Here is a 27,647-nt window from a genome sequence, read left to right on the forward strand (position 1 = left end):
GGAGTTCGGGAGATGCTCAGAGCCTCAAAACAGACCAAAAACATCCCCTCCTTGTGGTCCTGCCTGGTCCCCTCCCCTCCATCTCAGTAACCCCCTGACCCAGGCTGGGGCCAGCCTAGCTCCGTGACCACAGGTCCAAGAACTGGAGGGATGAGAGAAGGATGGGGATGTTGGGTAGAGAGGGTCGAGGAGGCCCCGGGAGAGGAAGCAGGTGGAGGGTATGGGGGGGAGGGTGGATGGGGACACCAACTAGCTGTGAGTCCCACGTCTTTATCTCCTGGGTTCCTCCACCCCCTAAACTCTGGCTCAGGGTGGTGACAGTGACCTGGGCTTTGGGGACAGGCCTCACCTCCATGACCTGTTCCCCATGTACATTTCCACCCAGCTCTACTTGGAGGGTGGAGGGAGGGGCGTTTGGGGGCTGAAACGTAGTGACTGGGGGAGGAGAGGGAGTCACTGTGGGGGGAGCAGGTGCCTTCTCCCAGCAGCCAGCCCGGGGTGGGGGAGGGGTGGGGTGGGCCAAGACCCAGGCTGAGGCTCGGGGGCCCATCTGAGCATGTCGCCTGCTAAGGAAGAGCGGAGGCGGGGGAGGGGAGGGCGGGGAGGTGAATAAATAATAGGAAATAAAACTTCATGAAGCAGAAAATAAAAGGCAGATTATACAGATGTGGCAATTTGAAGGATCATTGCCTCTGTCCTCTTTTTAACTGCTGCATCTGGAGTTTTGAAGCAGCTTATCCCCTCCCCTCCCTCTGTCGGGTCCCTGCCTGGCTGGAGGCCCCCAAGGGGCCAAGACACGCGAGGGGACAGCACCTCAAACACTCGGCCAGAGGTGGTGTTTCCCAGCACCACGCGCTGCCGCCCAGCTGGGGATGGGCCTGCGGGGCTGGGACACTGGGTGAAAGGGTGAAAGGGTGGCCTGGGTGTTTGGGGGTGAAGCCATCCCGAGTGAGGTGAGGTTGAGGTTCTCTGTGTGAGGAAGGGGAGAATATGTGGGTGAGGACAGGGCTTCCCAGGTGGGGCTAGTGGTAAAGAATCCCCCTGCCAATGCAGGAAACATAAAAGACATGGGTTTAATCCCCGGGTCGGGAAGATCCCCAGGCAGTATTCATGCCTGGAAAATCCCATGGACAGAGGAGCCTGGAGGGCTACAGTCCGTAGGGTCGCAAAGAGCTGGACATGACTGAAGTGACTTAGCATGCACGCACACACAGGGTTGGTGATGGGGGCGTGTGGACAGGGAGGGGTGACAAGAAGGAGCCTGGATGATCAGAAACAGGGTGAGCCTGAAGGGTGGAGCCTGAAGAAGGGTACTCCTTGCAAAAAGGGGATTTGGGTGAGGTTTGGCTGGAGGGTGAGGTCTAAAACCTTTGCATCTTCTTGCAGGCAGCTTCTTTCTCGTCTTCATCAAAATTCATTTGTTAAGCCTCAACTTGACACTGTGCCAGGTGCTATATAAACAGACATGGTCCCTGCCCTTAAGGAATTTCCAACCTAAGACACACACACACATGCCGACATTTTGTTTATTTTATTTTAAATATTAATGCATTCCCCACCTTGTTCCAGAGAGGATCTGAGACAGCTCACAGGAACTGCATGCAATGAATAGTCAAATATAAATAAGAAATAAAGCATCAGGACCACAGAAAATATAGACTGGGTAGAAGGATGGGTCCTGAACTGCAAACATGCCTAGAATCTCTTGGTGGCCAAGCAAAAGTGCTGTCACAGTCACTTACTGGGTCTCATTCGTTCACTGAGGGAGTTAGCTCCTCTCTGTGTGTACACCTCCCTCCCCCACTGTCCGTGTCACATCAGATGACGGACACAAAGAAATCAGAAAACCAGAAGCTTCTACCTGACCCCAAGGTGAGGCAAAGGCCCATCTGGCTCAAATCTCCCCATAATCCTGGTGTGTTGTCTTTCAAAGCAATGGAACGACCTGTCACAGCATCATTCATAGACACGGGGGACAGTTTAGGGGAGATGACACCATGTCCAGTCTCATGGGTCATAAGTAACATTTACACAGTAATTTGGCTTCCCTGGCAGCTCAGTGGCAAAGAATCTGCCTGCCAATTCAGGAGATGCAGGTTTGATCCCTGGGTCAGGAAGATCCCCGGGAGGAGGACATGGAAACCCACTCCAATATTCTTGCCTGGAGAATCCCATGGACAGGGGAGCCTGGTGGGGTACAGTCCTGGGGGTTGCAAAGAGTCATACGTGATTGAGCATGCACACATGGGGGTAGGGTGGGTACAAAAATTTACTATTTCCAGGAGGATTTATTGAGGGTCCACATCCCTACAGACAGAACTCCAGGTCTGCAGTTCCGAAAAAATATTAGTGCTGAAAGCTTAGATTTGGAAGTTTTTCCCAGAAGTTACTCTGGTGCCCCTGAAGTCAGTGAGGCAAGCCCTCTGAGGTTTCCCTTTGGGAAAAGGCTCAGTTCAAGGCTGGGGGTGGGGGCAATGCAAGCAGAGGAAAGACGGAAAAGAACATGTAAGGAAGTAGAAGAAGAGCCAGGAGAACATGGAGTACTAGAAGCCCAGGGAGGATAAAGTTTTGACATTTATAATTTTCGACACCAAGAGTCAGGCCTTGGACAAGGCCCTGCAGTATGATGGAAAACAACCTGCCTTGTTCCCGCCTTTGGGAGGTTTATGTTCCACTGGGAGCAGACAGACAGGAAAGACTGGAGAGGAGGGCAGGGGAGGGATGTAGAAACTTTGGCTTTGATGTGATAGGGAATAACTGGGGGAGGAGAACGCAAGGAAGGCCTCACGGAGGAAGTGGTATGTGGATGGCTGTGGGTTTTTCCTCTTCCCAGTCCTAGATCTCAGTATTTCTCAGCAGCTGGTCACAGCCCCCATCCTCTGGGTGGCATTGCCTCCACACCCCACCCCCAACTTGGAAGGATGCCTCTGATTACCTTAAGTCCCTAGTGATTGGCTCAGAGGTGGGCACCTGGCCCAAGGTATGTTGCTCAAAGAGACCATACTCTGGACCTGAGTTCAACATTTCTGAGAAGCAGATATTCTCTGTGTGCTGGGTTTGTACCAAGAAGAGGGAGTCTTGGGAGTTCCTAGGGACCATCTTGGTCCATAAGTGTTGGTATCAAGAGGGTTGCTCCTGTCTCCCTAGACCTGGGAGGTGGAGCCCTGGACAAGAGAGAAATGGGCTCCTGGCTCAGTGTGGAACCTGACCTGGACTGTCAAGTTACTGGAGCCAAACGATGTCCGTTTCTGCTAAAGCCCATCTGAGTTGACATCTGTCCCTCGCAACGTCCAGGCAGAGGGAGAGCCGAGTGCGGAGGCCCAGCTTTGGAGAAGGACCCTGTGTTTGAGGGCAGAGGCGGGAGGGTGCCTAGGGAAGGCCGGCAAAGCCAGTGCTAATAGCTAACCGGGCTTCCTCCTGTGCCAGGCATTGTTCCGAGTTGTTTACGTGCATAATTTCACTTAAGGGCCCTGTGAGGTAAGTGGTGTTATTATCCCCATTTTATAGAGAAGCAAACCGAAGCACAAGAGGCTAAGCAAGTGGGCAGGTCACACTGGGCCTCGTGTAGGGTCCACAGATCAAGGGGCGGATGGGGCCAAAGGTCGCTGAGAGATGAAGGGCTGAGGAGGCTGAGGAGACTTTGGTGATGGAGGGTCATCAGTGGAGAGTGGTGGCTGGAGGCCAACGTGCCAGGTGTGAATGGAACCAGGTGAGGGAGCAAAACAGCTGGCAAAGACTACACATCTGTGGGTCTCGGCTACAGGAAGCAGAGCGTCAAACACAGGTTTTTTTTTTTTCCTTCTGATGGTGATTCTTCAAGTTGTTTACAAGGCAAGATAATGAAAGGGTAGAGCATAGGCCCAAGACCCAGATGGGACCCCCAAGGGGGAGCTCTAAGGCAGGCAGAAAATTGGGGAGAGAGAGGGAATAGTCCCAGAAAGGCAGGGAGCACCCCTTCCACGGGAGGCAGGGAACAGGTAGAGGTGGAGCCGCCAGTTAGATGCAGAATAGTTGGGGACAAAAGTGTTATTGTAAGGATGTGAGGGTTCAACTGTAAAGAAGGCTGAGTGTCAAAGAACTGATACTTTCAAACTGTGGTGCTGGAGAAGACTCGTAAGAGTTCCTTGGACAGCAAGGAGATGAGACCAGTCAATCCTAAAGGAAATCAGTCCTGAATATTCATTGGAAGGACTGATGCTGAAGCTCCAATACTTTGGCCACCTGATGCAAAGAGCCAACTCATTGGAAAAGACCCTGATGCTGGAAAAGACTGAGGGCAGGAGGAGAAGGGGGCAACAGATGATGAGATGGTTGGATGGCATCATTGACTCAATGGACATGAGTTTGAGCAAGCTTTGGGAGTTGGTGGTGGACAGGGAAGCCTGGTGTGCTGCCGTCCATGGGGTCGCAAAGAGTGGGACATGACTTAGCTACTGAACAATAACAAAGGTGTTGGCAGAGCAGGTGATGAGGAGGGGCCATTACACAGAGTGTGACATTCAGTAAACCCCATAAGTGAGCAGGGCAGCATGCAGGTCGGGGGAGGGGAACAAGAAGGGAGGGGAGGCCAAGTGTGAGAATGCCAGGTTGGCCCAAGGTTCCAGGTCATTCTCTCTGCCCCCTCTTTTCTTACAGAAAAGTTGCACACATAGTATAAACATCTCCAGGCCATTATCTACCCTATTCTAGGCTCACTAAGTCAAATTATTGCATCTTAAAGCCAAACTTCCAGGCTATCTCCCAAGCCATGAGCTGGTCACTCTTCTGCTCAAAACTCACCCTTCTGAGCTGCTCACCAATCCTTTATGATCTCCCATCCAAGTACTAACCAGGCCAAAGCCTGCTTAGCTTCTGAGATCAGATGAGATCGGGTGTGTTCAGGATGGTACGGCCATAGACACTAATTCCTTTACGATCTGGCCTCAGCCCACCCTGACTACTCTGTCTTACCCCATCCCCCCCCTCCAACCCTCCAGTCCAGCTCCTCCAACCCAGACAAAGCCCTCTTGTTCCCATCTGACTCTGAGCCCCGCAAGGAAATGACCCAGCCCTCAGGCCTTAGTGACCTTTAACTCCTCCCTGGTGCCCACCAAACAACAAATAAATGAATGTCATTAGCAGAAAGCCAGATGGAGCAGAGATGCTGAGAGACAGGGAAAAGGTTACATCGGGGTGTCATCTGGCTCACGGCAGAGCTGAGCTCCCTAGATGGGAAAGGAGGCATTGAGGACAGACTTCAACCAGCCTTCCGTAGTCTGAGCTGTTCCCCAAGAACTTGTGTCCAGTCGCTTCCCCTGCAAAGGAAGGACCAGCCCACTCCTGGGTGGGACGGAAAAGGAGGGTGGAGACAAGGTCAGTCTAGGCCCGTGGGGTTTGACCTGTTTCATACGCAGGCCTGGGACTGGGTGAAAACTAAATGAGTTTAATTTTCACTGTTGTAGGTTCCCTGAGACAATATTCTGTAGGGAATCCTAGGCTGTCCCCATGTGACTCCAGAAGCTTTTTCCTCTCCATCAGCAGCAAGAGGGTCTTCCCAGATGGCTCAATGGGTAAAGAATCTGCCTGTGATGCAGGAGACACAGGAGATGCAGGTTCGATCCCTGGGTTGGGAAGATCCTCTGGAGAAGGAAATGGCAATCCACTCCAGTATTCTTGCCTGGAAAATCCCATGGACAGAGGAGCCTGGTGGGTCACAGTCCATGGGGTCACAAAGAGTCGGACATAACTGAGCAACTAAGCAGAAGCATTTCACTGAAGGAAGATATTGAAGTACCAACCCTTTGCCTGTCCAGATGGTGGGAGGCCTGGCCTGGTGGGAGGCCTGACCTGGGCCACTATGGCCCTCGGGAAATGGAAGAGCCTGGTTCTGGTGATGGCCAGGAACACCCAACTCACTTCTGTTCTTGCAAAGGCATAGCTGCAGCCGGACACCTAGTGCTTGAGGCTTGGGAGATGTAAGCCCGCCCTCCAGTGGTCACATGTCATAACCGCAGCCTAACAGCTCATCAAGCCTCCAGGCCAAACCCAGCTCAGGCAGAGCTGGACAGGCGGCACCCCAGCAGCCTGGAGCACCTGGCTCTGGAGACCTTCTGTGCCCAGGTGAAAGGGAGGTACAAGTTCTACGACAGCAAAGAAGCATGGAAGCGTCATAGACATGCAAGCACGCCAACAAGCCTCTGCCTTTTATTCTGGTTTTGGAAATAAGGATACAGGTCAGTGAGGTCAAATAACCCACTCACGGTGGTTCAGCCTGTAAGCATCACTTGTGGGCCAAGTCACGTGCACACGGCGCTAGTCTACCACCCCAATCAAATGAGACAACTGGCCTCCAACCATCAGAGTGGCCCAAGGAGCCTTAAAAATACTGTTGGTGCCCCTGACCCAGACCTACTGGATCCAGATTCCTGGGCATAGGATGGGAATGCCTCCAGGGCCACTCTATACTGCCAGTTGGGCACCAGAGAACAGGATGGTCCTCTCCTGGAGGCCAGGGACATGCTGGATTCATGCCTGAATCTCATAGTACTGGCCCATAAAGGTACTTAACATTATTGGAGAAATGAAAGAATGAACCCATGAGCAGATGAATCAATGATTCTGAAGTCCCCTCCTGCTGTGACAGCCTATGTGACTCCTGCACACGATTAGCGTGCTACACACACGTTCACAGACATGCACACACACAGACACATACATGCACACACAGACCCACACAGACACGCACATGCACACACACGGCAAAGGGAACCCGGCCTGCCACCCTGCAGGTGGCCTCAGCTGCCCAGAGCTGCCTGCCCCTCCCACGCCCCTCACTGGTACACACCTCCTTCTTCACTGGTCTGTATTATTGTGCACCCATTGGGTGTGTGGCCCAGCCACGGGCAGACACTTGTTGGTGACCCTCAAGTGCCAGCCCCACCCGGTGGAGTTGCAGGCCCCAGGGCTGGTTACAAGCACGAAGGGGAGGGCAGGGCAGCAGGAAGGCTGGAGAGGCCGTGCGTGCGTCAGCCAGCAGGCGGGTAGCGAGAGGCCCCTTTTGGCGGGCAGCCGGGTCTCACACTTGGCTGAACAGAGACAATGGTGGCTGCCTGGCGGCCCGGCCTCCTTCCCACAGGCAGAGCCTCGGGTCCTCGAGTGTCCGGTGAACAGCCCAGCTGGGACGCAGCCAAAGGGAGCACAAGGGGGCTTCCCAGGGAGGGTGGCAAGGGCCCCTGGGAGCAAGCTGGGGCAGGGAAGGGGTCCCTGAGTGAGTCCTGGAGCTTCCAGGGGAGGGGTGTGTGGGGAGGGAGCCAGGCCTTCACCGCCCCTCACAACTCTCCAGAGCCCCCAGGGAACACAGCATGCATCACCACCTCTTACCCTTAGCCTCCCTGAACCTGGAGCACCTCCTTCCCTGCTCTGGGGAGGCAAAGGCCCTTGTGGCAGGGCTCTCCACTGAGCTCTGGGCGCCCCCACCCCTTCCGGCCCTCGCTGACCACCGTTGGTTCCACTCTGATGATCAGCCATTGGCCATGGGAGGCAGAGCCTCCCTCATCTGCCCCCTCTGTGTGCAGGATGTAGGGAAGACCAGACAAAGGCAGGGGGCCCCAGAGCCAGCCTCACTGAGCCCTTGAACTTGCCGAGTCTCTGCTCCTGCCCAGAATGCTGTTCTCCGCAGTGGGCAGGGCCCAGCTGGGGTCTCCCAGGACCTCTTCCAGCAAGTCACCTGATTTCCAGAGCAAGACCGCTCCCAGCGCAGCAGCTCCCCTAGCCTGTCTATGCCGAGGTCTCTGCTGCCCTGGTCTTTGTCCCCGAGGATGGGGGAGCTCGCGGGGCCTCTGACTCTCAAACAGAGAGCTAAGAAATCCCCCAGGTCCAGGAAAGGTGTCTTCTGTGGCTTCTGAAGGGATGGAAGGTAGAATGGGATGAACTGTGGCAGCTGAGTCAAGTCCTTGACCTCTGTCCTCTCTTGGGAGCAGCCGGGGTGGGGGCAACAGTGTCAGAACTCCAGTGTGGTGTGCGAGGGAGCGAAGGTGGGGGACCACACTAGGGTATCCTTCCACGGGGAAGAGGCAGGGCCCCATCCTCAGCAGGGACCCGCTGATATAAGGCTCTTCCTAGGGTTTCATCCCAAATCCACCGCAGGCCCAGGTCGCGGGGGGGAGTTGGTGAGGTGGCCCCGGCTTCACAGTAGATTGCGGTTCCGTTTGGGGATGATCTTCCGGTAGGTTCTGCGCTCCGAGATGTTGCGCTTGACCTTGGCTGTGGTGGGGGCCTCATCCTGATGCAGCGATGGGCTGGAGTGGGACTTCTTCAGGCTGGGCTTGGGCTCCTGCAGGTCTCCAGCCTCCCTCCCCAGCTGTTCCTCCCACAGGTCCAGGTCTTCTGACGGGCAGTGCAGACGGGCCACGAGCAGCTGCAGGTAGGTCTCATAGCGAGTTTTCTGGAACACACATGGGTCCCACTGCCTCAGCACCACCCCAGTTCCAGGTCGGGAGGGGGCTGGGATGGTGAGGGACAGACAGATCACACCGAATGATGTTACAGGGACAAAGACTTCTGCAGAAAGAGGGCTGGGCCAACAACTAGCATTCCCATGGACAACGATCTCAGCAGATCCTGTCCTTCCCCGGCTATCTTAGAGTTACACCCATCGGCCTGGCCCTGTTCGATACAGCCAACACTGCCTGGTGCTGTAACTAACATCTCTGGAGCACGTTACGTCGCTGAGACACTAAAAGATCCATAACCCACTAGGCTAGAGATCTGTGCAGCACCGCACACAAACAGCACACATCTGTACACAGCCCTCATTGAGTCTGAATAGCATTTTAACAACTGGCATCTGGAGAGCATGACGCTAAGTACCCTCATCTGCTTAACACTCCTCGGGCCCCCGTAACTAGCATCCTTCAGATACAGTTCCCAGTTTACTCAGAGCTTTCCCACCCTCCAGCCCACTGGGTCCTCATCCCGGCCCTGGGAGGCTGGTAGGAGTCATCACTGTGCTTTATAAAGAGGGAGGGTCAGTGTTAGTTGCTCAGTCGTGTCTGACTCTTTATGACTCTTCATGACCCCATGGATTGTAGCCCACCAGGCTCCTCTGTCCATGGCATTCTCCAGGCAAGAATACTAGAGTGGGTTGTCATTTCTTTCTCCAGGGTATCTTCCTGCCCCAGGGACCGAACCCAGGTTCTCCTGCATTGCTGGCAGGTTCTTTACCATCTGAGCCACCAGGGAAGCCCACCAGAGAGGGTCAAGGCCTTGCTAAAGGTCCCAGCAAAAGGCTGGTCAGTGGTTGGGAATGGCTGGAGTGCTGCAGGCAGGGCTGGATCCTATCAGCCAGCCCTGGGACCTCGGGGAAGTGGCACACTCACGGCCATGGACGCAGCCAATGCCCCAAGAGGATGAGCTAGAAAGGGCGGGAGAGGATAGTGCAAGGCTGGTGGGCACAGACAGGAGGTGACACTGACGCTTGCTCCCCTCTCCGCCTCTGGGTGGCCTCTGCCCTCCTTTGTTATCACACTGCCCCTCACCCACCCTCCTGCTGAATTTGGGTGCAGGATTGGGGGTGGAGTGAGGAAAATATTTCAACATCAATCAGAGAGCTAATAAAGATCATTCCTTAGTTATGGCTATGAATGAGGCATGAATGTGATCAGGTCTCATGCAAGTATATCAGGTATGAACAAGTTTAATCTCTGTGCCTCAGTTTCCTCATCTGTAAAATGAGGATTAGTGTCCTTACCCCAGAGTAGCTGGATGACTAAATAAGACAATCCATGCAACAAGCTTCAGAAATACTGCCTATTATAATAGTATTAGGTAGGTATGAGGGGAAATAATTCTGTTAAAATATAGTTTTTCCATGACTTCCCTGGCGGTCCAGTGGTTAAGACTCAGCACTCCCAACGCAGGGTGCATGGGTTGGATCCCTGGTCAGGAACTAAGATCCCATGTGCCAAAAGGTGTGGCCAAGAAAATTATATATATGTGTGTGTATGTGTGTGTGTGTGTGTGTGTATACATACACACACACACACACACACATATATATAAAATAATAGTTGGGCTTCCCAGGTGGCTCAGATGGTAAAGAATTTTCCTGCAAAGCAAGGGACCTAGGCTTGATCCCTGGGTTGGCAAGATCCCCTGGAGAGGGGAATGGCAACCCACTCCAGTATTCTTGCCTGAGAATCCCAAGGACAAGGGAGCCTGGCTGGGGGGCAAGACAGAGCAACACACACACACATACACACGAGTGTTACCAGACAAGCAGCTGCTGTGTTCCCAGAACAAGAGGTGAAGTGGCCTGAGTGCACAGGGACACACACACTTGTGCAGGCGTGTGCACACATTCGCGTGTGTAGACCATTCACACAGGGCTGGAGTTCTCACCCAAGCCCCTCCCCCTGCCCTGAGCGGCGGGGAGCCAAGGCTGCAGGGACGGCCACGGCCATGAGAGGGCGGCAGAGGGCCCAGGCGGAGGGTGAGGGTGAGACCCAGGGACCTCACCTCGTACTCCAGGTACTCCTTCCGCAAGCGGTAGTCTTCCAGCTCCCGGCTGCGGCCTCGCCGCTCGGGTAAGTTCCTCTGCAGATCCAGCAGGTCGTCAGAGGCTGCGTCCAGGCAGTTCTCGTGGGATCGATGCTGCTCCTCCTGGGAGCGGGAGGCAGTGCGGAGAGCTGTTTCAAGCCCTCCCTCTCTGTCCCCACCATCCCAAGACGTCCCCTCTCTGTTCCTGAGCCCAGGAGGACATCTCCATCCTGACCCAGGGGCCCAGATGTTCAGCCCAGCCCCCGTCCCCCACTTCTCCTAGGCCTGGTGCATAGCTTCTCATCTCCCTTCTAGTCCTCCAGGGTGTATCGCACCACCACATCCCGCCCCTCCCTCAGCTCAGGTCTTACCAGGGAGCCCTGGGTTGGGCCCACGGGCAGGATAGGCCGGACGAATTTGCGCTGGGAGCCCACCGCAGCGGGGAAAGGCGGAGCCGAGTGCGTGGCGGCGGCTAGGTTGATGCGCGCGATCCAGGAAGTCATCTCCTGGGCAGTGCTGTGGGCAGAGAGAGCGGTCTGTTCCTTGGACCGCAGAGTGCTAGCCCACCCCCGCCCTCCAGCCTCCGGTGGTCAGCACAGCCACCCAGCTACAAAAGCCAGAAGTCCTGCCACTAGCTGAGGTGGCTGACCCCTCTGCTGGTGGTTTTTCTCACCCAACAGAGGCAAATCTGGGAAGGCAACAGAGTTAATGTTTAGTTACTCAGTCGTGTCCAATTCTGGGACCCCAAGGACTGTAGCCTGCCAGGCTCCTCTGTCCATGAGATTCTCCAGACAAGAATACTGGAGTGGGTTGCCATTCCCTTATCTAGGAGATCGTCCTGATCCAGGGATCGAACCCAAGTCTCCTGCATTGGCAGGTGGGTCCTTTACCACTGAGCCACCAGGGAAGCCCAATACAGTTTATATCAAATGCCAAAAAATGATCAAGTGTTCATGGCTTCCTGGAATCCTCTGTTTGGAACTTGGCGGCTTAGTCCAACTTTCAAGGAAGAGGTGGTCCCAGGGGTGAAACGGGCTTAGGGCAGGGGATGGTAGCCTGAAGTTCCCCGCTCCCCACACTTCATGTGTATCTGGGGCCAACCAGTGAAACATCTCAGGTCAAGCCTGCACCTCCCTCCAGGGTAGGGCCAGCACCCATCAGAGGATGAGAAGTTCACAGGAGGAAAGCTAGGGCCTTGCTATCGCTCATCCCCACCCCCGACTCACGGTGCCTGGAAGAGGTAGAGGCGCCAGTCAGCCGTGCGCAGCTGGAAGACATGAGGCTTCTTGGTGTAGTGCGTGGCGGGGGTGGCTAGTGAGTGGTGCACCCCCACCGGCTCGTCCACCATCTGCCCCACCAAACTCTCCCCATCAAGGCCGTGGTCCTCTCCCTGCCACAGGGCAACAGGGGCTCAGAAAAGAGGTTTCAATCAGCTGCCCACCCTCCCACACGGCCCATCAGGGGTGCAGACACCCTCCCTACCTTCAGGAAGTAGAGGACCATCCCTCGAAGTAAGGTGTGGAGCATCTTCCAGCCGCGCTTACCCCACGGCGCTACCCGGGAAGCAGAACAGGAAGGTGGGTGATGATCCCCCCACACATCGACACCCTCAGATGCACACCATCTCACCACCGCCAGTCCCTCCCCAGGGTGCACAGAAACACAACAAAACACAACAGATCACAAGCAGGCAGTACTGTGTCTCACACACATGGGCAATCATGCTTACATACCAAAACAGAGCTACTTACGAATAACAACACAAGTAGGTGCTCACCCAGTCCATCCTCCCTCAAACACGCCCACCCACAAGCACAGCTCTTCTGGGACCTCTTTCTAGTCCCATCCAGAGAGACACAGGGGCTCAGAAGCTAGGGCTGAAGGCCTACTTCCCCATGGTCACCTCTTGGCCTTGCTCATGTGGCTTCTCACAACCAAATGCCAGTCCCCTAGCTGGTCACCACAGCCCCATCCATCTGGGATCCCACTCCTGCTCTGGTCATGTGGCTCCCTGCTCCAGAGCCCTCAACGGTCTGCAGAATGAAGCCCAGTGCACCTCGCGCCATTTTTTCTCACACACCCCACCCTGTGCTCTTTTCCTGGTGGGGATCTCTCTGCAAATAACCAGACCCTCTTTTCCTCCAAGGTTCAGCTCAGAGACCATCATGTCCCAGAAACCTTAACTATCCTGTCTCCCACATTCTACCCCCAAAACAAAAACAGAAGCCTCACCCTCCCCCACACCCCATACCCACTCGAGACCTCCCTGCACCATGTAGCTAGCTCCTCTGTTTATCCCAGACACTGCCTTGTTTGTCTGATTCCCACCTTAGCACAGAGGCCCAGGGGGCGGGGGATCCATAGGTTTGTCTTATCTCTGCATCAACTCCCTCACCCCCAGCCCCGAGCTTACAGTCACTATTGAGAAAGGACTGCCCGTCCTCCACCCATGCCGTCTCTCTGCACACACTGGTAGACAGATGCCCGACAGCAGGGAGACACTCACTCTTCTTGCCATCGGCATCCTGGTGCATCTTCCGGGCCAGGAAACCCTGCTTGTAGGTGGGCACCGTGGGGTCCTGGGCCAGCTGGAGGAAAGGGTTGCTCATCTTGCCAGCCGGGGGAGACGGCCGGGCCTTCTCGGGCCTGGCTGCGTCTTCTTCATCCCTGGGCATCAGAGAATCGGGCTGGGGCTGCTTGAATGGGCAGAGGCCACCAGGAGGCACCCCTGCCTCAGGACCCCACCCTCTCTCTTGCTGGGCAGCCACACCTCAGGACCCCCTAAAAGAAGCCCTCCTGCAAGGTCAGCCCATCAACTCCTTCATCCCTAAGCCCTCATGGCCTCTGGCTCCTCCAGGTGTTACATGCCCCCCTGCACCCTCTCTGAAACCGGCCTGATGCTCTGCCTCTGGCTCCACCCATGAAGAGGGGAGCACTGTCCGGGACCCTGAACTCTCCCACTCAGCTGGGTGGGAGGAGGGCGGGCAGGAGAGAGGGTGGGGAGGGAAGATGGGTCTCACTTACACGGCCCACTCAAGCTTCTCACTTCGGATAGACCAGTAGAGGGCCTGGAACAGAAACACACAGCTGGGCCGGAGAGCCTCAGGCCAGGGGGCCCATACCCTGGCAGAGGTAGGATGGGCATACTGCCACCTCCATCCCAGTGTTGCTGCCCTTCTGCCTTGGGCAGCAAGCAACCCATGGATCCATGCATGCAGGCAACAATTAATCAGGCATTTGCCATGTGCTGGGCACTGTCCTGGGGGCTGGAGACACAAGGGTGAACAAACCAATCCCCGTCCTTCCTTGGACTTTTGTTTGTGCTCAGTGTGACCACATGGACTCCAGCCCGCTGTGTGTGTGTGTGCTTAGTCGTCCAGTTGGGTCCGACTCTTTGCGACCTGATGGACTGTAGCCTGCCAGGCTCCTGTGTCCATGGGGATTCTCCAAGCAATACTGGAGTGGGTTACCATGCCCTTCTCCAGGGGATCTTCCCAACCCAGGGATCAAACCCAGGTCTCCTGCATTGCAGGCAGATTCTTTACCGTCTGAGTCATCAGAGAAGCCCATAGCCTGCCAAGCTCCTCTGTCCGTAAGATTTGCCAGGAAACAATACTAGAGCAGGTAGCCATTTCCTCTGCAGGAGAGCTTCCCAACCCAATGATTAAACCCAGGTCTCCTGCGTTGCAGGCGGATTCTTTACCATCTGAGCCATGAGGGAAGCCCTTTCCTTGAATTTAGTGAGGCCAAGGGGAAATGAATCACCCACATACCATCCTGCCCAGAGGGATCTGAGGCCACAGGAATGGCTCAGTACAGAGTAGTCAGCATTTGCTGAGTGAATGAATAAACGAGATGCCATGACTTTGAAATGATACGACCAAGAGTACGCATGTCCACGCAGCTGGCTGGCTTCTGGAGCTCTGGCCACACCTAGCGGGGGTGCCATGCAGATAGTAAGTGTTCAGTCAATGTTCGCTGAATAGACAGGAGAATAAATGCTGTGACTGCTTATGAAAGCAGCCTGTGTGCCAGGCCCTGGACTAAGCACTTGACCACCTCAATTTCATCGTGGTAACAGCCCTGCAAAATGGTCACTCACCCTGGGAGAACTTGCCTCGGCCAAAGTGTAAGCTGCCCAAGGCTAGAATTCAAACCCTGCAACCTCTGGCTCCTGAATCCTAGCTCCAGACTTTCACCACGTGAAGCTTTACACCAAGGACCAAAAACCAGCGCTTCTCAGACCTCACAGGCCTGAGAGTCACCCAGAGGCATAACGGAACAATGTAGGGGCCCAGCCCAAGATTTGATTCAGTGGACCCAGGCCGGGGGATGTGAATTCACACAAGCTAATACATTTCAAGGGGACACTGATGCCGCAGGCTGGGCAGTATCACTTTTAGTTCCCTTCAGTAAAGAAGGCCTGTTCTGGGATTTCCGTGGCAGTCCGGTGGTTAAGACTCTGTGCTCCCATTGCAGGGGGGACAGGTTAGGTTCGATCCCTGGTCAGGGAACTAGATCCCGCATGCCACAACTAGAAGATGTTGCATATTGGTGACAAAGACCCAGGATAGTCAAATAAATAAATAAGGAATTATGTTTTTAAAAAGGCATGTTGTCTCAAGGATGTCTTGGCAGAGCCAGGCCCAAGCTCATGTTCCCCTTGGGACAGCAAGCTGAGGTTCTAGGCCCTACGTGGACCCCGTGCCATACCTTGAGCAGTTCTTTGGGGAAGTTCCCGCCGTCCCTCAGGCCATTCAGGTTGGTTATGAATTCCTGGCAGCTCATGCTCTTCCCAATGTTCTGTGGCCAGAACATGTGGAGAGGGGGGCAGCTGGCACACATGTCCCACTCCAGCAGCAAGACCCCTGGCTGGCCACCCTGAACCTCCCCTGGGTCCCCAGGGCCCTCCCTGACCCCATCCCAGGCCTTGGTCTTGGTTCCCCTCTCCCAGGACCCCCATAGGCTCTCACCTGTCCATGCAGGTCCGTGTTAAGGAGCATGATAGCGCAAGTCAAGGTGTGCACGCAGTCTGCCCCCGCAGAGAGAAAAGGCCGTTGGAACTGGGACTCCTACACTGCCTCTGCCCACCCTCGGTGGGGGGACCTCCCCAATGCTTCTGGGCCTCCATGGCCTCCCAGCACACTCCCACCAGTCACCACCCAGTGAACCGGCCCCTCCCTACCTACTGAGGAGAAAAGCCCGGGGTTGCAGTGATGGAAGCGCTTGGAGAACTGGTAGAGGATCCGCTCTCGTTCCTGGGTCTCCCCACTAAGCACCAGGGCCTGGAGGAAGCCCCTGGAAGGAGGTCCCGAGTCCAGGCAGAGCCCGACAGCCTGAGCTCGGGGCCAGCCAGAATCCAGCCTCTGCTGGTGGTGCTTCCCCCCTGCTTCCCCACCAGCCATCCCTCCTCCCCAGAGAAGGCTCCCAGGTGTTACCGGAGCGCGCGGTCCAGGCTCTGGCCTCCGAACTGGAAGAAGGACAGGTACTCCTCAGCCACGGCCCTGCTGAAGTCATTGCTGCAGAAGGAAAGTGGGGATGAAGCCTGGGTGGGGACCGGCGGGCCTCCTGGGGCCTGACGGGGGCTGGGGGTGTAATCAAAGGAAAGGCACAGCCAGGGTGGACCCTGGGGCCCGAGAGGGCACCGGCAGCCCCTGGGACCCCATCAGCGCTGAGCAGGAGGGACATGGGGTTGGGGTAGGGGAGGCAGGTGGGCAGGTCTGGCAGCTCTAGGCAGGGACTGAGGGTGGTCCAATGTGACTAAGAGAGAGAGGCACAAGGGTCTGGGGGTGAAGGGGAGGGGGTGCGGTGGACAGGGCAGGAGTGTAGGCATGAGAGGTCAGTGGTGGGGGGACACGGGCAGCAAGGATGGCCCATCAGTGGTCCTCCCCATCCTGACTAGACATCCAGCCTTGCTTGAGTTCAAAAGCCCTTACTTCTTCCTCAGGTAGGCGGCCACTTCAGACTTCCGGAAGCCCTCCAGGTGATAGAGGCGAGAGGCCAAGTTCCAGGCCACCTTGTCAGTCCTGACACCATTCGCCAGCTTGTCTCCAGCCGGGGGCCTCTGGCCTTCCTCTGGGGGTTGCACTTGGGGCACAGGGCTCCCAGGAAGCCTGTGGAAGTCCATCATTGTCCTCAGGCTCCCATTTGGGATGGAGACAAAGGGCTTCTGGGTCAGGTGTCCTTGAGGTCAGTTGGGGCAGTGGGGGGCAGTAGTGCTCAGAGTCCATGCCCAGAGTTCAGAGTGGGAGCTGGGGCTACCCTCTACCCCCAGGGAAGAGTGTGGGTCACAGCCCGCCTGACCTGACCTGGGCACCAGGAGGGCCGGATGAGGGCAGTATCCACACCAAGCCAGCAGGGGCTGGAGCCGAGCTTGGTACCAGCACATTCTCAGATAAACCACAGGGATGCACTGAGCCTAATTCACCTTGGGTGGCAGGTGCAGCCCTTTGAAGACCCTGGTGGTATTGAATCCATCCCAAGGAGAGGTGGGATTACCTCCCCAAACCCCAGCAGCCACTTGTGTCCCTCACCTCTCCTGCCCTCCCCATCATGCCTCCTTGCCCACATTCCCTACCCCCAGGCTCCAGCCTCCACTCCTAGATCTGCAGCCAAGGATGGTGCAAGGATGAGGCAAGAACCAGAAGCTAGACTGGCTTTAGGGATGGTGATAGCTGGGGTGGCCATAGAGGTGGTTTCCAACCCTTGCCCTCCCACACCAGCTGCCCTGTCATAGAAGGGTCTCACTGCAGGGGCTTGGATGGGGATCTACAAAGATGCACAGGCCCAGGAGACCCCCGGACAGACTCAGGGAACACTCAGAATCTCAGAAGTCACCAAGACCAATCTCCATCTGACTCCTGCATTGTCCCTGCAACACTGCAACCAAGTACTGGGGTATCCTTGTTATTATCATCCAAGTTTCTTCCCAGGTGGCTCAGTGGTAAAAAAAAAATCTGCCTGCCAATGCAGGAGACACAGGCTTGATCCCTGGGTCAGGAAGATCCCCTGGAGGAGGAAATGGTAACCCACTCCAGTGTTCTTGCCTAGAAAATCCCATGGACAAGGGGAACCTGGGCGGGCTGCAGTCTATGGGGTCGCAAAGATTCAGACATGGCTAAGCAACTGAGCACATGCGAGCACGCATCATCCAGGTTACCACAGTTAGGGAGTTTGTACAGAGAAGCAAAACTTATCACAATATGAAAATGTTCACCAATTGACTACCCACTTATAAAATTCAGCTGGACTTAGTAGTCCTCTCCACGTAACACAAATGCATGTCTCTGCCCCCAACTGGTTCAGTGACTTTGCTGGTAACTTCTCCCTACTTCCTGAGGCTCATCTGCATCCAACAAGGCAAACATAATGGAAATCAACTGAAAAGTGACATTACAAATCTTGCCGAAAAAACATAGGAAGTCCATGAAAGTGATACTGGAAGATTCCAGGAGTCACTTGGGAAGCCAGAGACAATTAGAGGAATAGGAAAGCTTATTCCAATGAACAACTGAGGAGGAGGAAGTAAAAATAATGACATGCTTGTCACATGTAAAGAGAACTACTTGGGGGACTTCCTGAGAGGTCCATCGTTTAAGACTTCATGCTTCCAATGCAGGGGGCACAGGTTCAATCCCTGGTCAGGGAACTAGATCACACATGCCTTGTGGTACAGCCAAAAAATGTAAAGAGAACTATCTGGATAATCAGCTGACGAAGCCCTCAAATACTTTTACCAAAATGACCTAGTCAATTAGTATTGTTACTAAAATAACATCTAGATAGGGAGGCACTTTGAGGGAAAAAAAAACCCACAAAGCAAATATAATCTGTTATGGATTGTATACTTTAAATGGATGGATTGTATGATATGTGAATTATATCTCAATAAAGTTGCTATTAATCTTCCTGACCCAGGGATTGAACCTAGGTCTCCTGCACTGCAGGCAGATTCTTGACCATCTGAGCCACCAAGGAAGCCCAAAATAAAATAAAGTAATAAATAGACCTTTATGACCTCACTGTGAAAGTTAAAGATGAATGAGTGACATCTCACTGGGCCAGCAAATTAGGACAGGAAAATTAACTTCCTATATTGTATTAAATATAAGATTAAATAAATTTATTTCTATAATATTTAGTGGGGTTTACCAAGAAAAGCATCAGTTAAACCTTTTTCATTATCTACTATGAAAGTATGGCTCACATTTTAGGTAGATTTACTTTTACTTGGGGTTGAATTAAGGTTAATTTCTGGTACAATGAACGCTCTCTTTTTAGATACTGAGAGACTCTTCTGATAAACCTGAACATCTCCAGACACCATGTAGTATTCCAGCGGTGGAAGAAAGATGCTTCTTTGGTTTCTGATACTGCCTGAGGTTCGCCATCACTCAATGACATTAAGATCGGAGTGGAGTTAACCTTCCAGTTAGTGTAACACTTAAACCATCACTGGTGTTCCCTGATCTCTTTCATCTGACCTCAATTTGGCCAACAAAATCCCTTTTCCATGGAGAGATCCTAGAGGTTGACAGGCTTCACACAGTATCCTTGGGGCAGGAGGACATTTAAGTGGATTTCCAGGTGGCCCATTCCTACCTTGGCTCACAGTTCTGGGGTCATTCAATCCTGCTATGGACCCCAAGGTCCACCATTCCTTTGGTACCAATCAAACCTTCCCCTGCTACTCTGTGAGGGAGAGAGATCTGGGTCAGCACTCTGGGCCTCCCAGTCACATCTTCAAATTCATAGCAGCATGTAATCCCCACACCACTAGCTCTGACCATCCCTCTTCCCAGACCTGCCTAGCATGACCCCCATTCTTCTGCACTCGTGGTCCTGGTCAGGTTCACTGCACAACCCCCTGGTCGTCTCCCGGTGTCTGGTCGTGGACATGTCTCCCTGGCTGTCCCTCGGCACATGCAAGTCCTGCCCTACATTGTATGACCGTCTGCTCTTTGGTTTCTTGTGCTTCTAAACCCTCCAGTCTGTAATCCCGGCTTACATACATTCTATGTTAGGTCCCAGCATGCATTTCTCATGTCACCTCACACCAGTCAGAATGGCTATCATCAAAAAGTCTACCAATAATACATGCTGGAGAGGATATGGAGAAAAAGGAACCCTCCGACACTGTTGGTGGGAATGTAAATTGGTGCAGCCACTATGGAGAACAGTATGGAGTTTTCTTAAAAACCTAAATATAGAACTACCATATGATCCAGCAATCCCAGTCCTAGGCATACATCTAGAGAAAGCCATAATTTGAAAAGATATATGCACCCCAATGTTCACTGCAGCACTATTTACAATAGCCAAGACATGTAAACAACCTAAATGTCCACTGACAGATGAATGGATAAAAAAGATGCGGTATACATTGAGGGCTTCCCCGGTGGCTCAGATGGTAAAGCGTCTGTCTGCAATGCTGGAGACCTGGGTTTGATCCCTGGGTCAGGAAGATCCCCTGGAGAAGGAAATGGCAACCCACTCCAGTACTCTTGCCTGGAAAAATCCCATGGACAGAGAAGCCTGGTAGGCTACAGTCCATGGGGTCACAAAGAGTCGGACACAACTGAGTGACTTTACTTACTTACTTACTTATACAGATATATACACATACATACAATGGAATATTATTCAGCCATACAAAAGAATAAAATAAGTCATTTGCAGCAACATGGATGGACCTAGAGATTATCATACTAAGTGAAGTCAGACAACTATTGTATGCTATGACTTATATATGAAGTCTAAAAAAAAAAAGATACAAATGAATTTACTCATAAAACAGAAATGGAAAAAAACTTACAGTTACCAAACGGGAAAGAGGGGTAAGAATAAATGAGGAGTCTGGAATTAACATATACACACTATTATATATAAAACAGATAACCAATAAGGACCTACTGTAATAGCACAGGAAAGTATTCTTAATATTTTGTAATAAACAATAAGGGAAAAGAATCAGACTGGGTATTCTTAAATGCCTGCATAATTAGGAGGCAGAGGGTGCTTAGAATGACACTTACGTTTTTGCAGAAGTCAGGCAAGTGTCAGGCTGTCTGGCTCCGGCCTCCGCAGTCCTGGCGGGGCTTAACTTTACTTCCTTCCCTCGGTTTGGGGCCTCTCCTGCCTCCTCTTTTTCCAGGGAACCTGGCTGCACCCCATCTGTCTCCAGGAATGAAGGGCTTGGAGCATCTAGTGTCCACTCAGGAAGAACACTGTCTGGGGGGCGGCCCTGCAGCCGCAGGCTGCCTTCCCGGGAGACAGGGCTGAGCAGGGAGTTGGAGCCTCTGACCCCAGACTCAGGGCTGCTCGGCTCCGGCGAAGAGGCTGGGCTCCCCCAGGGGTGGCCAGGGGCCACGGTGCAGGGAGCAGACTCCTGGACACACTCTGTATCCTTGTCACCTGAGAAAGAGCATGGAATGAAGCTGGCATGGGGTGAGGGGCAGGCTTTGGGCCAAGGGGCCTGGCAGAGCCAGGGAACAGCCTGGGCTGTCATCACCAGCATGTCCCTCTCCCCTACCCCCCCGCGCTCCTCCCTGAAACTGCACATTCTGTCCCTGGTCATGGGGCAGTGACCTCCCACACATGGGGCAGCAGGCAGAGAACTCCAGTCCCAAGGCAACCACAGGTTCAAGGTTGCTAAACCATGAAGATCCCGGCATCCAAAAGGCTGGGTCTTTTGTTGCTGTTGTTCAGTCGCTAAGTTGTGTCTGACTCTTTGTGATCCCATGGACTCCAGCACACCAGGCTTCCCTGTCCTTCACCATCTCCTGGAGCTTGCTCAAACTCATGTCCATTGAGTTGGTGATGCCATCCAACCATCTCATCCTCTGTCATCCCCTTCTCCTCCTGCCTTCAATCTTTCCCAGCTTCAGGATCTTTTGCACATTTCATCATTTACTCTATGAGATGGTATTTTACTTTATTTTAAAAAAATTTTATTTTTCATTTACTCTTTGAGTATTTTTTTTTTTAATTTTTAGTCTTCATTTACTCCCAAGAGATGGGTATTTCATTATTTATTTTTTTAATTTACTCTTAATTGGAAGATATGGGGGTGGGCAGGGGATGAGATGGTTAGATAAGCATCCCCGACTCAGTGGACATGAATGTGAGCAAACTCCAGGAGATAGTGAAGGACAGGGAAGCCTGGCGTGCTGCAGTTCATGGGGTCGCAAAGAGTCGGACACAACTTAGCGACTGAACAGTTGCTTTACAATGTTGTGTTGGTTTCTGCCATACAACAACATGAATCAGCTGTAGGTATACATATGTCCCCTCCCTCTTGAAATTATTCCCTCCCACTCCCCACCCCATCCTGTCCCTCTAGGTTGTCACAGAGCACTGGGCTGAGCTCCCCATATTATACAGCAACTTCCCATTAGCAGAGATGGGTATTTTAAAAGCCATTGTATTGATGAAGTTAGAGAGGCAGATACAGGGTCTAACCTCAAGTCTGTCTGGTTCTAATTCAATACAAGGGGACCCCTTAACAACACCCCTGGGATCCAAGAATGATCTTTGTCCCCACTCCCGATCAAGCCCCCAACCACTTGATTTTCCAGACCCCACAGTGGATCTCACCTCTGTCCTGGGAGCTAAGAGGCCCTGGGGGCCAGGAAGGAATGACCTTGGTTGGCCAGCCCTGGGTGCTGGGCCCGGCCTGTTGAGAAAGATAAAGGTTCATCCATGAGGCCTGGAGACACTGAGAGGTGTGGGGGGGCAGCGTAGGCAGGGGAAGATGGGGAGAGAAGCAGGACTATACGTACACAGGGCCCTCCTTCCCTGCTGTCCTCCCCCATCCCAGACCACACTCCCCAATCTGGGCCTCGGTTCAGAAGAGGCACCCTAGGTGGGACCCACGTCCTCGGTGGGCTGGTGCTGGGCCCCGGAAATCATGGGGCTCATGTTCCCTCTTTACAGATGGAAGAGGTGAGGCCCAGAGAGGGGAAGTGACTTGCCCAAGGTTGCACTGGATGTGTGGCAGGTCTGCCGTTAGATTCCACATGTTCTGTCTCCCAGCTAACTGTCTGGTCCACACAGGATGCTGCAGGCGAGGCAGGCTCAAGGCTGTCTCTCAGAGAACTCTTCAGGAAGAAAAGGAGGAGAGATTTGCCCCAGGGAAACTGCTTCCAGGGCCTTTCCGACATCCCTCTGGCCTCACCCGTGTTCACTGACTTCTAGTCGTCTCTGCTCTGTCTGCTCAGAATGGGCCCTGCTTCCCGTGGCCCTGCTCAAGGAGAGGCTGTGTTGGAGCGAAGGTCAACAGCCCCCAGACACTGGGCTGGGCTCTGTCATCCCAGATAAGAGCAAACTGCCAGCTCCCAGGCCAGGGCTCCCAGGCCTCCCTCTGAGGACCTCAGGGGCCCTGAAGCAACCAGGTCTGAGAACACATGTCACAAAACAGAGCCACAACCACCCCCTACTCCACCCCAGCCTGTGGGTGGAGGGGCCTGGCCAGTGTTCACAGCTCCTCAGATCTCGGGGTCAGAGCTCTTCCCCATTGTTCTCTGGGATCACAGAGATTAGAACGTTACAGCCTGACTGTGCCATCTTGAGTCTCCTTATCTCTTAAGCCAAGGCCTCCCTACGGGAAAAAAAAGTGCTCACATAACTTGTCCCCATAACTTGTGCTAGTTGATATCAAGGACCTCTGCCACTGTCCTGGGGGCCTGAGCTGGTGAAACTGAATTTGATGAAAGATGCTAAAAGTAACAAAATGCCGCAATCTTTCCCAAAAAGAGAGGAATCAAAGGAGACATCTCCCCAGCAGGAGAAGAGGTCACCCCTGTAGGTTGACCCCTGCCCTGTTACAGCTAGGACCTTCTTCGAGGTCTAAAGACTGAGAGTCTAAAGACTGGCCTGGAACACACTGCAACAGGAGGAGCTATTTGTTCTCTAAATGTGTCCAGACGCAGCGCCTTAGAGCTGGTGAGATGGAGACATCTGTGCCTTAACAAACGTCATCTGCTTAAGAACTGAGCATTGTCATAGTGCTCAGCTGACATCACAGCTCCTGTAAAATTCCCTCTACTTCTGAAGGCCACCCTGGGCCTGCCTTTCTGCTCTGTTGCTCCTCAAAGGGAAGAGAGTTCTGGGCACAGTGATGGCAGAGGAAGGTCCTTCCTTCTGTCCATGTCCCCAAGCACAGCCCAAGGGTTGGTTCCTGGGTCTCAGTTTACCTTGGTCTCCTCCTGGCTGGAAGGTGCTGAGGGAGCCCCCTCGGGGGTATCCACCACGACCCAGGAGAAAGAGTGTGGCCTGTAGGTGGGCACAGGGAATGGAGGGGTGGTGTGCCCGCTGGACTCTGCTGTGCTCTCCCCCAGATCCGGCTCACCGCCCAGCTCCCAGGGCACTCTGCCTCCCGGGGGTGGAGGCTCCAGGGTCTGTGGGCTCTGGGGCCCAGTCCTCACATCTACATAGGAGTCCGAGAAGCCCCAGGAAAAATGCGTTTCAGATGCACTGGTGTCTGAGCAAGGGCTCTCCAGGAAGAGCGGGTTGTCAAAGAAGATGCTCTCCTCCTCGGCACTCCACTCGGGAGACAAGTCCAGCGCGCCCTCCCTCGGCCATGCTGGGTTCTGGGTCTCTCCTTCTGGCCCGCTGCTGTCTTCCCCTGAGGCCTCATCCGCATCCATGGGTGGGCTGGGGAGGAGGCCCGAGTTCCGGGGGCCAACTGGGCTGGAGGGAAAAGTGGGGAGGTCTGCAGGGGCCGCGGGAATGCAGCATCTCAGCTCAGCTCTGAGCCCTTCTGTCTTCTCCAGCTCCTCCTCCAGGTCCAGCACACACATCTGGGCCTGCAGGATCCCCGCCCAGAACACCACCTGTGTGGATGTGCTCTGGCTCTGCCCTGGGCTCCCCAGAGGCTGGCTGTCCCTGGAAGACCCGGGGGAGGTGGTTTTCTGTCCTGCCTGTTCCTGGGAAGAGCCGCTCCCCAGGTGCATGGGCTCTGGGCTGGAGCCCTGGGGACAAACATCAGGCCTCACGGCATCAGGAGGGACAGAGGCCCAGGTCTGCTCCCCGTGAGGTTCAAGAGGCTCAGGGTGGCCATAGGTCTCCCCTAGGTGGGCTTCCGAGTGGGGCTGCAGGTTGTCTCCCAAACAGATGTCGAGGATTTCCACGGGTCTGGGGTGGCCACAGAGTCCGTCGTCGCCCATCATCCAATGAGCATAAGCTGCGCTAGAGTCTTCAGGAACATCTGCCTTCACAAGCCCATTGTGTGGATTAGAGGGAGCGCTGGCCAGGGGGGCAACCGGGACCCCGCAGGTACCCTGGAAGTACCCAAAGCAAACTCAGGTTAGCACTGGGCTGTCAGCCCCTGGAAGCACACAAGTGGCAAGTTACATATAGTTTTGAGTGCCTGCCACATCCACAGCCCAGGTCAAGGGCCACTGCCCTCAACACAGAAGCAGGGGTGAGGAGTGTACCATACATGCTGTCTGACCCATGATCGCAACTGCCTATACCCATGGGGGCACCTGCCCCAAAGACACTCATCTGTTGGCTGAAGGCGGCTCCCGTGGCTGAGTTGAAAAAGATGAACTGAGCACACCAGAGCCTTCTTTGGGGAACCTAGATTGAAGAATGTTGAGGGTGAGAATGTTGGTAGCAAGAACAAAAGGCACAAATGTCTCAAATTAGCAGGAAAGCAGAGGCAAACCAAAAAAAAAAAAAAAATGACACGGAAACCAATGTATGTGGGAGCCAAATAGTCAAGGACTAGAGGTGAAAGGAATGAAACAGACTCGAGGGAGACGCAGGCAGCCAGGGAAGAAAGGCCATGGCCAGTCTTGTTTCTACTTCCCGAGGCTCCAGCCTTCGGGGCCTGCATCCTCGCAACCATGAAGCAGCCAATTCTCAGTTACAGCCATGCAGTCTGGCCTAGGTGGAACCAGGAAGAGGAGCACCAGCTAAGCTCAGCCTGGGCTCCTACAGGGAGGGGGGTGGGCTTCAGCCTACAGGGAAGACTCAGGCTGCATGGGGAGGAGACCACTGCCTTCTTGGTGACATGGGTGGGGAAAGCTGGGGATGTCCACCCATGTTCCCTTGGGGCTCCACCACATCTGTTCAGAGCTGCCCAGTGCATTGGCCACACTGGCACTCTGGGCGGGCCCTAATGGGATGCAGCTGAGGATTCTCATGGGGAATTTTCTAGAAGACGTATCTCCATCCCCTGCGTGTGGACTCCAGGTTACAGAGCTTTTGGGAGTGGCCCTGCTGCTTCAGAACAACCGGCCTGTTCTGATCCTGTGGACACTGTGAGACTTGTAACTGGACCCATTTCCCTCCCCGTACGGGCCCTCAGGAAGTGTAGGTTAAATCTGCAGGCCCTATGCATGCATTTCCAGGATTAAATGCACCCCAGGGGACTTTCCTGTTGGTCCAGTGGCTAAGACTCCATGCTCCCAACGCAGGGGGCCTGGGTTCAATGCCTGGTCAGGGAAGCATATCCCACTTGCTGCACCTAAGAGTTCACAAGCTGCAACCAAAGCTCCCACCTGCTGCAACTATTTCTTGGTGCAGTCAAATAAATAAAAACAGAACAATAAATGCACCCCAGACCACCTCACATCTTTCATTTTCCCTTTGCCTTACTTTCCTCACTCAGAGATGTCTACTTGGAGGACTGTGTATACATTAAGCTGTTTTTTGAAATATCTGGGGGGACAAAGGCACAAATAAACACACACATATCCCTGCTCCTGACTTGCAACCATGTGTGATTTCCCAAAACCCACTGTCCACCTACTTCATGGTCTACCAGGAGACACTCAATAAGGGGGAAGTCTCAGAGACAGGGAACCAAGGCTGGGTGGGGTCCTATTGCTTAAGGTCACCAAGACAGCACAACCGGGTACTGTTCCTTCTTTCAGGAGGTGCCAGAGAAAAACAAGACAGGACCAGCATGAATTTCAGTTTCTTATTCCCCTTGAGAGCATCCTCCAAAAAGTCTCTCAAAACCAGAATCCTTTTCTGGGTTTTTACTTCTCCCTCTGTCCCAACCATCACATCCCTCACTGTAACAGAGCAAGAATCTGTAATTGCCAATCTGTGGCCTGGGGATCCTGAAGCTTTAGGCCCCAGGAAGGCCCGGTTTACCACTGAGTTCTCAGCCAGCCTCCCCAGTAGACTGGAACTTTCCAAGAGCTGAGGCCACTTCTTACTTTCAGTCTTGTATTTGATGCTCTGAATCCAATCAGTTTGAAATCTGCTCTTCCTATGGGTCTCCAACTCTTTTAGCTCAGCCTCAGTCATCATCTGGGACTTTCCTGGTGGCTCAGATGATAAAGAATCAGCCTGCAGGTCAGGAGACCCAGGTTTGATTCCTGGGTAGGGAAGATCCCCTGGAGAAGGGAAGGGCAATCCACTCTAGTATTCTTGCCTGGAGAATCTTATGGACAGAAGAGCCTGGCAGGCTACAGCTCACAGGGTCACAAAAAGTCAGACATGACTGAGCGATTAACACTTTCACTCTCAGTCATCATTCGAGCATCTTCCTCTCCACCCCATACCTTCCCCAGGTTAAAGGCTGAGGACTTGTACGGTTCACTCCCTAAGTCCTTGGCTGGTCTCAGGGGCAATCCCTGGCTACCTTGCTCCCCCCAAGCAGCTGTCCATTTTCAACTCTTCCCCTCTCTGAGTGAGAGCCCTGCTATGATCCTATCTTCATGGGGGAGAGAAAGAGTGAGGTCAGGACCCACCATCTATATTTGGGCAACCCCTCTGGAGCCAAACCTCCCTCCCCAGGCCTACCTGGAGAATGACCAAGTATAAATAAAGAGGTGAGACACCATCCTCCCATGCGCGCGGGCGCACACACACACACTCTGCAGCCTTCTCAAGGAAACAGCCCTTGAAATTGCGAGTTGCTCAGTCGTGTCTGACTCTTTGCAACCCCATAGCTCCATGGACTGTAGCCCACCAGGCTCCTCTGTCCATAGAATTCTCCATGCAAGAATATTGGAGTGGATAGCCATTCCCTTCTCCTGGGGATCTTCCTGACGCAGGGATCGAACCTGGGTCTCCCGCATTGCAGGAAAATTCTTTACTGCCTGAGCCACCAGGGAAACAGCCCTTACAGTATGGAAAACTCAGGAAACAGCTCCATTTATGAGATGGAGGGC

The 27,647-nt window shown here is 53.8% G+C and overlaps 1 protein-coding gene across 4 annotated transcripts in view; it reads right to left on the reverse strand.

Annotated features, from left to right (window-relative positions):
• Window positions 1-1,516: 1,516 nt before the first annotated feature.
• PSD4 (pleckstrin and Sec7 domain containing 4) overlaps window positions 1,517-27,647 on the reverse strand; it is a 32,506-nt gene continuing 6,375 nt past the window's right edge. For 3 of the 4 annotated variants that reach the window (XM_061155314.1, XM_061155313.1, XM_061155315.1), the window contains exons 2-17: window positions 23,709-24,794; window positions 22,488-22,613; window positions 22,111-22,189; window positions 20,550-20,928; window positions 16,452-16,628; window positions 15,954-16,034; window positions 15,701-15,813; window positions 15,489-15,547; window positions 15,229-15,318; window positions 13,540-13,583; window positions 13,022-13,182; window positions 11,998-12,068; window positions 11,742-11,905; window positions 10,887-11,031; window positions 10,495-10,638; window positions 1,517-8,422 (exon numbers count right to left, since the gene is read on the reverse strand). In XM_061155314.1, coding sequence (XP_061011297.1) covers window positions 8,165-8,422; window positions 10,495-10,638; window positions 10,887-11,031; window positions 11,742-11,905; window positions 11,998-12,068; window positions 13,022-13,182; window positions 13,540-13,583; window positions 15,229-15,318; window positions 15,489-15,547; window positions 15,701-15,813; window positions 15,954-16,034; window positions 16,452-16,628; window positions 20,550-20,928; window positions 22,111-22,189; window positions 22,488-22,613; window positions 23,709-24,683 — 3,066 coding nt within the window. In that variant the 5' untranslated portion in view covers window positions 24,684-24,794 and the 3' untranslated portion in view covers window positions 1,517-8,164. Of the gene's footprint in view, window positions 8,423-10,494; window positions 10,639-10,886; window positions 11,032-11,741; window positions 11,906-11,997; window positions 12,069-13,021; window positions 13,183-13,539; window positions 13,584-15,228; window positions 15,319-15,488; window positions 15,548-15,700; window positions 15,814-15,953; window positions 16,035-16,451; window positions 16,629-20,549; window positions 20,929-22,110; window positions 22,190-22,487; window positions 22,614-23,708; window positions 24,795-27,647 lie in introns of those variants that run through there. The other variant, XM_061155316.1, reaches the window with a different exon arrangement.

This window comes from Dama dama, chromosome 11 (assembly GCF_033118175.1).
Source record: "Dama dama isolate Ldn47 chromosome 11, ASM3311817v1, whole genome shotgun sequence".
Classification (NCBI taxonomy): Eukaryota; Metazoa; Chordata; class Mammalia; order Artiodactyla; family Cervidae; genus Dama; species Dama dama.